Source organism: Electrona antarctica (assembly GCF_951216825.1).
Source record: "Electrona antarctica genome assembly, chromosome: 18".
NCBI classification, from domain to species: Eukaryota; Metazoa; Chordata; class Actinopteri; order Myctophiformes; family Myctophidae; genus Electrona; species Electrona antarctica.
In genome coordinates, this window is record NC_136799.1 from 23961929 (window position 1) to 23974428 (window position 12500).

General features: G+C 42.6%; 1 protein-coding gene across 5 annotated transcripts in view; it reads right to left on the bottom strand.

Annotated features, from left to right (window-relative positions):
* Positions 1–12500, bottom strand: part of tnika (TRAF2 and NCK interacting kinase a) — a 112204-nt gene that overhangs the window by 6452 nt on the left and 93252 nt on the right. For all 5 annotated transcript variants that reach the window (XM_079528913.1, XM_079528914.1, XM_079528912.1 and 2 more), the window contains 10 exons: positions 9997–10065; positions 9183–9286; positions 8714–8816; positions 8414–8563; positions 7389–7500; positions 6706–6876; positions 5678–5821; positions 4409–4543; positions 4205–4305; positions 3195–3344 (listed from right to left, as the gene is read on the bottom strand). In XM_079528913.1, the coding sequence (XP_079385039.1) occupies positions 3195–3344; positions 4205–4305; positions 4409–4543; positions 5678–5821; positions 6706–6876; positions 7389–7500; positions 8414–8563; positions 8714–8816; positions 9183–9286; positions 9997–10065 (1239 nt within the window). The remainder of the gene's footprint in view (positions 1–3194; positions 3345–4204; positions 4306–4408; positions 4544–5677; positions 5822–6705; positions 6877–7388; positions 7501–8413; positions 8564–8713; positions 8817–9182; positions 9287–9996; positions 10066–12500) is intronic.

Here is a 12500-nt window from a genome sequence, read left to right on the forward strand (position 1 = left end):
GGTGCTAGCCCCTCCTATACACAGGTTTAATGGTTGTCTTTAGTTCAATGTTTGTTTTGTAAACGCCATTGACAATGAAGGGTACATTTACGTCATAATGTAACTCATTACGTCATATTGTCTCTTTATTGTTAATGGCGTTTAATGTTTGTGTTGGCACCGTTTGTTTTATATCACCATTACATCACCTAATCAACATGAGTTATATTAGCACCCCTCACTTCACAGTTCACACGGGTGTGAAGTCATTTCTTATTGTGGGCTCGCTGCAGCAGCAGCAGCAGCAGCAGCGAGGCCACTATATGTAATTATGTATGCAGTTTGTGTATAATGTATGCAGGTCTATTGTGTGTCAGAAAACAATGTCCAAATTTTAGAACAAGCACTTCAACCTATGTACCCGTTAGACAGAATATTTTGCACATTCTTCTTACCGAATGTGGAATGGAAACGAGTGCGTGTGAAGCTAGTTGTCAAGTGGCTGAGGCCCTCTATTGACCTTCAACACAGAATGACTGTCAAAGTGTACCTCAGCCACTTTGCGAGCAACTGTACATGTCAGCACCGTAACCTAGCAACACCACTTGGGAGGACAGGACAAGATGGCATCGCTTAGAGAGGGGGCATGTGCCCTTTTGGAATGATAACAAATTGACTGTTGTGAATGTTTGAGGGTGTTGCCACTACGGTCTCAAAACCAAAAGCAGAGGAATCGTCGCATCGAGTGACCACTTTAGAACATTCAAGCTAAGAGGCAATTTCGACAAGTGTTGTATGAGCGGCTTGTTGAGTGTTTGGTTTGAAATCTGGTCGATTTGACATTTTCTTTCAATTATACAGTATTCTTTTTTTGTCTGAGTGTATATTTCCAGCTTATCATGAGAGTTAGCAATTGTCTCGCAAAGTATTCAAGGTTTTTCCATTCATTCAAAAGACGTTCTGATGCTGCCTGGCACATCAAACATGATTCATGCCTTGTGAAGTCTCTGGCGAGTAAGATGAATTAATTCTGCTAAATAGATCTTTGGGTTACGTTATCCACACATCCGTACTGTAATGAATTGTATCTTCCACAGACACCTCTAAGTCTAGCTCTACTGTGGTTCCATCTATGTTTTTTTCTATCAAAGCATCTATTGATCTAGCCTAAAGGATTAGGGACGGATGGCAGGATGTCACCTTCATCTGCCGGGCAGATTGGAAGACAGGAGGAGTGAGAGGGAGAGAAAACAGAAACAGGAGGTACACAGTAAAACAATCATCACACGCTGAAGAGCATTCATGATACCGTTGCTGCCGGGCGGAAAAGTCCAAACCCGTTACTTTTTAAAATATTATTCTAAAAACAATTTACATTTGTGAAAATATCCGATCTACACACATTGCGAGGCATAGTGTGCTTGTATATCTGCTGTTTTCACTACTTTTGTGCGACGCTCTTGTATGATGAAGCAGCACGGCATTAATTTACAACAACACATAATACGCTGGAATATGGACATATGAGGTTTCTGCCCGACAGCAACAGATATACAGTTGGGTGCCACCGATATTGTCCCTTATCATTTGACCCATTTAGGCCTGACCTCAAAATTTAAAAAAAATCCTTCTAAATCCTCCAGTTTTCTGAAATAAATATTTTCACGATTTTTCAAAAATAGCAGACCTACAAGCTCGTAGCGCGCGCTATGAGCTTGTAGATCTGCTATTTTTCAATAGCTAAATTATAACATAATGTTTAAAACACCAAAAGGGGTTCCCGCCCAAAATGGGTTAACTGTCCTTTTGCGCAGATCACGCAAACCTCAGCAAAAAGAAAAGGACAATATCGATGGCCTCCAACTGTATAGATCCAAAAACATTACAAATGTAAAAATCATAATGCCTACAGTACAAAAGGAATGTGAGCATTCACTACTCCGTGTAAAATGTAAAACAAATAATAATTGCCATGCAGCATAACAAGAAGGGCATTAAAGTAATGCACGTGGGGGGACCATTTGACTCAATACTGACCTCAGCAAAGGCCCAGATTGGCAAACGGGACGGAAATCAATGTAGCCAGTACAGTAGCACAGTGGCAGCAAATGAAGTGTTCCGATTCTAAATGAGATATCCACTACTTGAAAGCAGCATCTACTCTCCGTGAAATGATTGATGGCGTAATAGGGAAAATTAAATATCATACGCCTTAATAAATAGCAGGTCATCCGAGTCATTGGCTGAGCAACTGAACACTTTTATAGCGGGTATTAACTATGCTTTGATCCCCTCTGCCTCCTCTATAATGCTGAACTATCATTTTATATTTCCAAACTGGGCATACAGTAATGACATAAAAGATGGCATACAATTAATTGTTCATCTACACTGTATTGGAAGAACACCTACATATGGTTGCTGTCAGGCAGAAACTTTATATCTCCAAAGTTCAACTTTTCTAATGTTTTTCTGTCATACAAGAGTATCAAGCTAAAAGTAACCAGAGCTTGTAGATCTGCTGGTTTCAATATTTCAGAAAATGTTCGTTCCATTTCCTGGAAAGTACCGGTTTTGGACATGAGGTTTCCACTTGACAGCGACTAAATGACAGTGAGGTGGATGATCTTACCTAGCCTGGCTAATAAGCCAGACCGAATCAGCCGTTGGCAAAAAGAAATTGCCTGCCGGCGGATTACGGTCTGGAGAGGCTCAATTGTACGCCCATTTCCTACACCAGAGAACTGGTGTGGCCAATCGGGACACGGTATGCAATATGGGCGGGCTTTGGTACAGTGACGTTCAATGCTTGAGACCTTTGACTGACAGTAGCTCTGACCAATTGCGTCAAAGAGAAAATGTTTGAACCCGCCCCCCAGGAAACAAGATCCATACACAGCATCTCCAGACTCAAATACCACGACAGTGTGATTTGAGTCTGGCTTATTAGCCAGGCTAGATCTTACCATCATAAATCATGCTCTTGTCATGGTCGTCAACAGGGGGGGCAACAAATATGCACATACTGTACACACTCCTACAAATTATTAATTTACGTCACCGTCTGCATAAAGACCAGAGAGCGAAGGGCCTACTCTATATACAGAGGCTACAAAAGAACAATGCATACTACTGATACACAAACCTTTGCACTCGTGCGCACGCACGCACGCACACGCACACGCACACGCACACACACACACACACACACTTACGTGGGAAGGGATATAAATGTCGTAGGGGTTGCCAGAGTCCACGTCGATTACATGGAAGCCCACGCTTGAGCCGTATATGACCTTTAACCTCTGACCCTCCTCCACCGTCAGGTCAACCAGTTGGGGTCGGTGCTGGAGCTCAGTGAACGACTGACCAACAGACAGACAGTGTGTGAGAGAGAGAGAGAGAGAGAGACAGAGAGAGAGACAGAGACAGAGACAGAGACAGAGACAGAGACAGAGACAGAGACAGAGACAGAGACAGAGACAGAGACAGAGACAGAGACAGAGACAGAGACAGAGACAGAGAGATATTTGGGTGAAAGTGAGAGAAAGAAGTGGAGGGGGGGGTGATAAGATGACTAAGTAAGTACATTTTATTTGAATGTTATCATTTATTTGAACAGAAAGAAAGCACAGCATCAATCATTTAAATGGGTAAAAACAACAAAAACACAAATTAATCTCAAAACAAAACAGCACACCCATATTTTGGGTGTAAATTAATTTTCCAAACTTCCCATGTTAGTAGTCTAGAATAGGCATTCTAATGACCCATGTAAGTCTGCACTCTGCATCCAAGCACACTTGAGAAAGAGCAAAGATTCTGCAAAATTCACTGGCATTTTTTTTTTTACTGAATCAGACTACTAGCGTGGGAAGTTTGGAAAATTCCTTTACACCCAACATATGGGTGTACAGCTTAGTGAATCGGGCCCTGAATGTTTTTAGATGGTTCTCAGAAACGTCTACAGAGGCTGCAGCTCTCAAGACCCGAGGAAGGGCATCCCAGAGTCTGGGAGCTTCAGACTGACAAACTGTGTCACCGTTAGTAATTAAGCCGGTACAAGGAAATACCAATAGACCCTGGAGACATGCAGAGGCAGGATGGCAATGGCAGAGAGACAAATTTAATTGATCAAACACAATCAATGATTAGACCTGAGGCATGTTAGAAAGGACTGGCTAACATGCGTGTCCACGTGCGTGCGTGCGTGTGTGTGTCATACCTTGAAGGCCATAAACTTGTGGTAGGGTTTGGGAGCCCAGGCATAGATTTCCACTGAGTTCTTCAGGGCAATCACTAGGAATTTGATCCTCTCATACTTCACTGGAAACACAGGTATAAAATGGTTCAATGACAGACAGACAGACAAATATGCACTACAAGTACACATGCGTGCACACACACACACACAGACACAGGGCCTTACCGACTTTATAATGCACGCAGCCCTCCAGCTCCCCCACTGTGATCCAACCCTGTTTCTTTTCTACTTCCGGGTCATTGTGCAATATCCTGTTCCTCAGCCAGGACAGGTAGTAAACACGCAGCTTGTTCTTCTTCCCTGAGGAGACGGCGCGCGCACACACACACACACACACACACACACACACACACACACACACACACACACACACACACACACACACACACACACACACACACACACACACACACACACACACACACACACACACACACACACACACACACACACACACACACACACACACACACACACACACACACACACACACACACACACACACACACACACACACACACACGTAAAGTAACTACATTTACACATTAGATTCTACTCCACTACATCTCGGATGCAAATAGTGTACTTTTATGCCACTACATTTATTTGAAAAAAAGATGTGTTACTAGTTACTGTGTAGATTTTGATTATTATACATACATATATACAGTCTGGCCAATTGAAAAGCTCACGCGATGCGACCTAGTGTGAGCTTTGTAGATCTGCTATTTTCAAAAGGTTCTTAGACATTTTATACATTTTAAAACTTGAGAAACGAGACCTTCTGCATAAAAGAGTATTTTCTACTTTTGGTACTTTTAACTACATTTTGACACCAATACTTTTGTACTTTTACGCAAGTAATTTTTGAATTCTGGACTTTTACTTGTAACAGAGTATTTCTACATTGCAGTATTGATACTTTTACTTCAGTAAAAACAAGAATGACTCAGTCATAACTGCCAGGTGCAACAAGCTCTTGTAACGCCCGTTTTCATTCGTTTCCAACGTTCTTCTGTTGGTTTACTCACTGTGTTTTTTTATGGTTGTCCTCTACTCTAGCTAGTTAGCTCATAACATTAGCTTCTGGTCAGAGTATGGGTTTTTATGTCGTTCAGACTATCATTGGCTTAAGAGGCAGCCAACCATGATAGGTCACTAGTAAGATCGGTAGGAGGCAGCCAATCATGACTAGGTCATCACTAAATTCACCACTAAAGTCGTCTTTGCGGTCGTCAGTAGTGATGGGTGCAAATGTAGTCCAGGCACTTTTCAAGCACCTGGCAAAAATGTAGTACTTTTTCCACCAATGGATAATGATAGTTTAAAAGTGAAGTAGGAAGTGCTGACTGGGTTCTGCGGTACTCTTCAGTGCAAGACTGACCGAAGAAAAACTAAACGAGTGAGTGTGTGTGGACTGAGTGTTAAGCTAACCTGATATAGTAACCAGCACATTAAGGCCTTCCAACACGTCCATCTGCAGGAAGCGTCTCCTGGTGATCAGGTTGTAGACCTTGCCCTGACCGCTGCGGTCTAGCAGCATCAGACCGTTCTCTGTTCCCACCAATAGGTTCACACCTGTACACACACACACACACACACACACACACACACACACACACACACACACACACACACACACACACACACACACACACACACACACACACACACACACACACACACACACACACACACACACACACGCACACACACACGCACACACACACACACACACACACACACACACACACACACACACACACACACACACACCTTGTTGACATTTTGTTTACACAAGCAAAATAAAAGTCCAAAAAACATTTAAACCAATGGTTTTCATCCTGTGGGCCGGCGTCCACTGGTAGGCCACGAGGGTATTACAAGTGGGCCGCAAAATAATTCAGAAATACTAAGATTGTCTTTGATAGTATAGGTTTTGGAGGACTCACTCAGGAGCACATTCTTTTATCAAACGGAATTCGTATTGCGGGTGGTTTGAGGAGGCGCTTTCCGTTGTTCTAAACCTGTGTGTGCAAGATAGCAAATGTAGGGAAAGCTCATCAACAAGCCTACAGATACACCTCCACCCGCAAATAAAGGTGTCAGCATAATGTATAGTGGGTAGTGTGGCCGCAAGATACCATTTACGGATAGTGGAAGCTCCTAAATGCATAATTCACTGATTGTGGTTAATGCTGGTGGGTAAGGCATGGCATACGTTAGAGCCCATGGTGTAATTTCTTTAAAAGTTTGAAGAAAATAATGTCCTTGTGATACCAATGAATAGCAACTTAAAATACAGTATGTTGATTTCAACATACTGTATTTTTTAAGTGGGCCCTAATTCAGAAAAGGTTGAGAAGCACTGGTCAAAAACATGTCTCTGCCTCTCACCCCAGAGCGCGGCACAGAGGATCTCAGAGAGAAGCACTGGTCAAAAACATTTCTCTGCCACTCACCCCAGAGCGCGGCACAGAGGATCTCAGAGTTGAAGCGCTTCTTGTACTTGCGGATCTCCGGCGTGTCACTGTGGGGCCTGATGTTAGTGGGGTTTACGTTGACCACGGAGATCTTTCTGGCCTCGTTTAGTCTGGCCTGTTCCTGCCTCATTAGCTCATTGGCAAACATGGCTAGAGTAAAAATAACAATTATTGTCTGATGATTTAATAAAATCAGTAGAAACTAAATCAAAAATGATATCACACAGAACTATAACTATAAGTTTTCTTTCCACACAATGTACAGATAGCAAAGTCCAGTCAAGACAACTTGTGAATGGATTAAATATTTATTAATGAATATAAATGAGCAATGCAATTCCCCATTTAAATAGGGTACTCTATTATGAAGAAAGTATGTGATTGGTTGAGAATAGAAGCATGGAGCTGAGACTGACCAATAGTTGGCCAGCATCAACTGCACCCAGTTTCCTCATTGAACATGCTCTGTGCATGTACCATGCGCAACGCTCATTTAGCTTTATAATTATGAAAATAAATTGCTTGGATACAAGAGATTATTGCCAAATATATTACACGGCTATGAGCCGAGTTAGAGATACTGTACTGTATGTAGGTTATTCATAAAACTCTTACGGTTGACGGTAATGCGAAAGAGATCAACATGTGATTGGTTTACTTACAGTGTAGTTCACCTGCTGCTGAGGTCTCATCATCATCGTCATCTTCGTTCGTTTGATAGATGCGTGGATCGGCGAAAGGAGTGAAGGAAGCCTTGGACCCACCCACACCAAACTGTGAGACAGGAAACAGTCCCAGTTTCACTGTGTGTGTGTGTGTGTGTGTGTGTGTGTGTGTGTGTGTGTGTGTGTGTGTGTTAACTGAAAATATATCGAAACCAAATCATGCGTGCGTGCGTGCGTGTTTCACTCCCCAAAGTCCCAGTTTCACTGTGTGTGTGTGCACACACACACACACACGCTGCGTGCGTGCGTGCGTGCGTGCGTGCGTGCGTGCGTGCGTGCGTGCGTGCTAACTGAAAATATATCGAAACCAATCTGGCTCATGTAGGTTATCAAGATTAAAATAAATATGGAGCCAAACTATGTATTGTGGGTAGATGGCTGCGGTTGACTTCCAGTGTGAAGTCTTCACTGTCAGTGGACCAACACCATGCAGATAACATGGCCCCAAATCATCACTGTGTTTTATCAAGTCCAGTGTCAACACAACCATCTATTATGATATTTTACAGCTGTTTGTGCTTCAGTACGTTGACAAGCTTTATGGAGATGCTTATTTTCCTTTTTCCAGCACCTGCCCCCAGAGCCAACACTACTAGTAATAGGTGTACTGACCATGGTATTACTGTGCTTAACTGACCAGTCAACTGGCATGACCTGAACCACACAGAGAATCTAGGTTTTATTGTCAAGAGGAAGGTGTGAGACACCAGATTCAACAATACAAATGAGCTTAAAACTGGAGGTGATGTGCCACATCACCTCCATGCCACGCCCCATTGATAAAATAATTTGTTCAAAAGTAGCCCAGACCAAGTATTGACTGCATACATTAATATACTTTTCAGATGGTCGACATTTTTCGATTTAAAAAAAATACTTTATGCACAATGAATCTAGAATATATGAAAGTTTCACATTTTGAATTATATTACGTCGTGTGCGTGTGTTTCTGCATGTCCAACCTCAGCCATGTCACTCAGCTCCTGCAGGGCCGTAGTGGGCGTGGCTGATGGGGAGTTACTCTGCTGCACCAGGTCAGGCAGGTTACCATGGTTACCATGGTTACCAATCCCATTGCTCTCCGCGTGTCCCCCTCGCCTCCTCTCTTCTGTCTGAGATGGAAAGAGAGAAAGAAAGACATACAGAAGTATTTCAGATAGTGTGTGTGTGTGTGTGTGTGTGTGTGTGTGTGTGTGTGTGTGTGTGTGTGTGTGTGTGTGTGTGTGTGTGTGTGTGTGTGTGTGTGTGTGTGTGCTCCTTACCTCTCTCATCACCAGAGTGCTGTCTTTGGAGCTATTGTAGGAGTCTCCGAGAGGATCCTCTGTCAGCCCTCCATACGACTCCACACTACCCTGCACTGCCGGCCTGCAACACACACACACACACACACACACATGCACGCACACACACACATGCACAAAGGAAAGGAAACCCGATCATTTACATGACAACTCTGACAAAACTATACTGACTCACTGGCATTGGAAATGTCCTCATGAGTCATGACACATCTAGACAACTTCAGTTTTAGAAGTTTTTACCAAAATAAATGTATCGAGAGAGAGAGAGAGAGAGAGAGAGAGAGAGAGGGGGGGGGGGGGGTATCTAAATCTAGAAACAGAAAGCATCAATGACAGATTGACAAACAGGAATACAGATAGAATGATGGCAATGCGGAAAGACGGAGAGAGAAATAGCAATAAACGGATGGAAATTAACCAGGCATCTTACATGACGCGTGGGATGTCACTGACAGCCACCGTCCCATCATTCCCCACTGTCTCGCCGTCCTCGTCGCTGCTCTCCGACTCGCTGGAGGAGGAGTAGTCTGTCACCTTCATCACGACAGAAAGACATCAGAGCAAATGTTACATCCCTGAAAATTTGCATTAGCACACTGCAACGTCTGGGGAGCCACGGGGCACGAGAGACAAACAGACGAGGGAAGAAATGAATAATCTTTGTCATCATCAATATCCTGTCGTGGGTAATGCTAAATGTGCGTGTGCATATCGCCAGTTTTATTGTCAGATGTCACTTCGAAAAACACTCTTAACCACACAGTGTCCCTATTCTGGGTACGTCATAATAATAGGTGGGAATTCGGGCCGAAATAGCCGATCTACAACCTCACAAGGTGTCACGCTGCAAGCTTGTAGACTTCTTTATTTTTTCTCCGCCATGCAAGCTTTTTTTTGATTTTCGGTGAGGAGAGATTAGGTGTAAGTTGAAAATGGACAGGACAAAGTACACACCCCTGGGTAAGCCCATAGTCAACGCAGTATATAGGGTTTAAGTGGTTAACTGTGGTGGAAAGAAGTGATTCTTAGCTATCGTCCCCTTCTTTTATTAATTTTTATTTTCAAAAATGTCAGAAAGATACAGTATGTCACACCATAACACATACAGTAGCAACTCTGTCACCTGATGCGTGTAAAGAGTCGTCACACACATAGGCCTGTCACAAATATTACGTAGTAGCCTAAATGCAATTATTTGAGATACGTGTGCGCGTGCGTGCGTGCGTGCGCTCATTTCTGTGTACCTTGACTGGAGGTCTACTGCTCTCATCCACTCTCAGCTCTCGGAGCTCCTTGGCCAGTGCACTCAGGTCCTGGAGACAGACAGACAGACAGACAGACAGACAGACAAGCCTCAGCGACATTGTAATTTTTATCAATCTCCAATCCTACAGAGGTGGGGCGAGAACATGCAGGGTCCTTATTTATCAAGCATCTCAGAATCACTCCTAGGTCTAGCACTAAAAAAATAGTGAACACCAAAATTGTAGGAAGGGGGTTATGGATTGGGCACATTTAAAAAGTACAGTATAGTAGGGGTGGGACGATATGGGTTCCTCACGATACGATATATATCGTGATATTAGGCCCTCGATAACGATAATATCACGATATTCGATATATTGTGATATTTGCGATATATCGATATATTGTATGAAATTTCATCAACGATATATCACGATATCTGCAACTACAAAATACTTGGAACTGAAAAAAATGCAGCATTTTGTATTCCCACAAAGCTGTTTGGAGACTTTGGACAAATCACCATCCAGTAATTCAGTACTTCTGGTTGCTGTGGAATCTGAGTGGGATTTGCTTTATTTTAGCTGTCATTTCCTCCTTTTCTAAACATGTTGTTCATCACTTCATTATGAACAACATTTCAAATTCCCAAAAAGAAAAAGGGGTTTTTTTCCCCCGATATCGATATTTTAATAATCAATATCGATTATTTATCGCGGGAGGACGTATCGATATATATCGCCATATTGATATTTCAGCACACCCCTACAGTATAGGACCCCATTCCCCGCCAGGATTAATTAATCTATTTATTGCGCATTGCCAAGGTTTTTCCCCTTTCAACCCTTATTTTGAAGAGCCAAATATCCGTAACCGGATGTTACGATGACTGTGGTGTCTTGACCGGTTGTTGTTCTCTCGCTCGGTGCAGAAAAAACCCGTCTGCGAGTATCACAGCGCCCACTGTCGGCCGTTGAAAAACCTTGTTTTTACCGTTTTGGAGATAGAGCACACAAGAGCGCAAGTGGATGCACGTGCATTTTAAAATGGCTGTGTCCACTGTCACACAAACGGGAGAGAGCTACCGATGCGATCCGATCAAAACATGGATTAAAGAATATAAAGCCTAGAAAACGTAGCCTACGGTTCTGGTGGGCTGCTAGACTAAAGCTTATGTACGGTTACTATGTTTCTGGCAGGCTTCGTGTTAAATACAGACAATAGCACCACTTATACAGTATGTGTGTATACGTATGAAAATCTATTACCAAAAGTGATCAATAAATCTAAATTTATTTAATATTACTAAGGCAAATTAAACCATATACGTAAAACATAACCTAATGCCTAAACATAGCCAGAGAAGTGTAGCCTGGCTTGGCCAGCCTCATAGCGGGGATTCACTGAAGATTCTTCCCCGCATATGGAATCTTCAGTGAATCCCCGCTATGAGGCTGGCCAAGCCAGGCTAAGAGAAGTGAGGGAACACACCTCAACAGGCTGACACATGCCTAAAAAATAACCAGGAACACATGTTCACAACAAGAAATCTCCAGCTCTCCTAAATCCTGCTGGAGACCAGATTAGTTTCCTAGGTTAATAAAGTGTATGACACTCTTTTGCTCCTATGGCTAAAAGTAGGACCAAATGTGCAGAAGATTTTGGGCCTGCTAGGACCGATTTCCTCTGAGACTATGATGAATATGGGCACAGGTCACAAATAGACAGAGAGAGAGAGGAGCGAGGGGAAGAGGAAAGTGGGACAAGCCGGTCGGAGCAACGTCATCGGACATGTGGGCCCGTATGCTTAAAGTACCTTAGAACAGGAGCACTGAACCCAAACACCAGTTGGAGTTGCAGTGTGTAAGTACTGTACTGAATGAATTTAATGAATTAAAACCAGTTGGAGTTGCAGTGTGTAAGTACTGTACTGAATGAATTTAATGAATTAAAACCAGTTGGAGTTGCAGTGTGTAAGTACTGTACTGAATGAATTTAATGAATTAAAACCAGTTGGAGTTACAGTGTGTAAGTACTGTACTGAATTCATTTTGAGGTGTTTTTCTTTACTGTACTGGAGTATTTCCGATTGTCGGTGCTTTTACTTCTACTCCACTACACCTCAGAGGCAAATATTGTACTTTAACTCCACTACAATAATTAGATTACAAAACCTACATTACCCACTTCAGCCCTACAGTATATACATTTCACCCATTTGAAAATAGCAGATCTACAAATGCAACGCATTGTGAGCATTGTACATTTGAAAACTTATGGAATGGGACATAATGAGTACTTTTACTTTTGGTACTTTAAGTATATATTGATGCCAATAATGTTTTACTTTTATTGAAGTAAATTTTGAATTCCGGACTTTTACTTCTAACAGACTCTTTCTAAATTGCAGTATTGGTAGGATACTTAATGCGAGTACTCCATCAATGATTGAGCTCAGCTCAGCGCTCCTATTCTTTGTGAACACCACGGGAGAACTTTATGA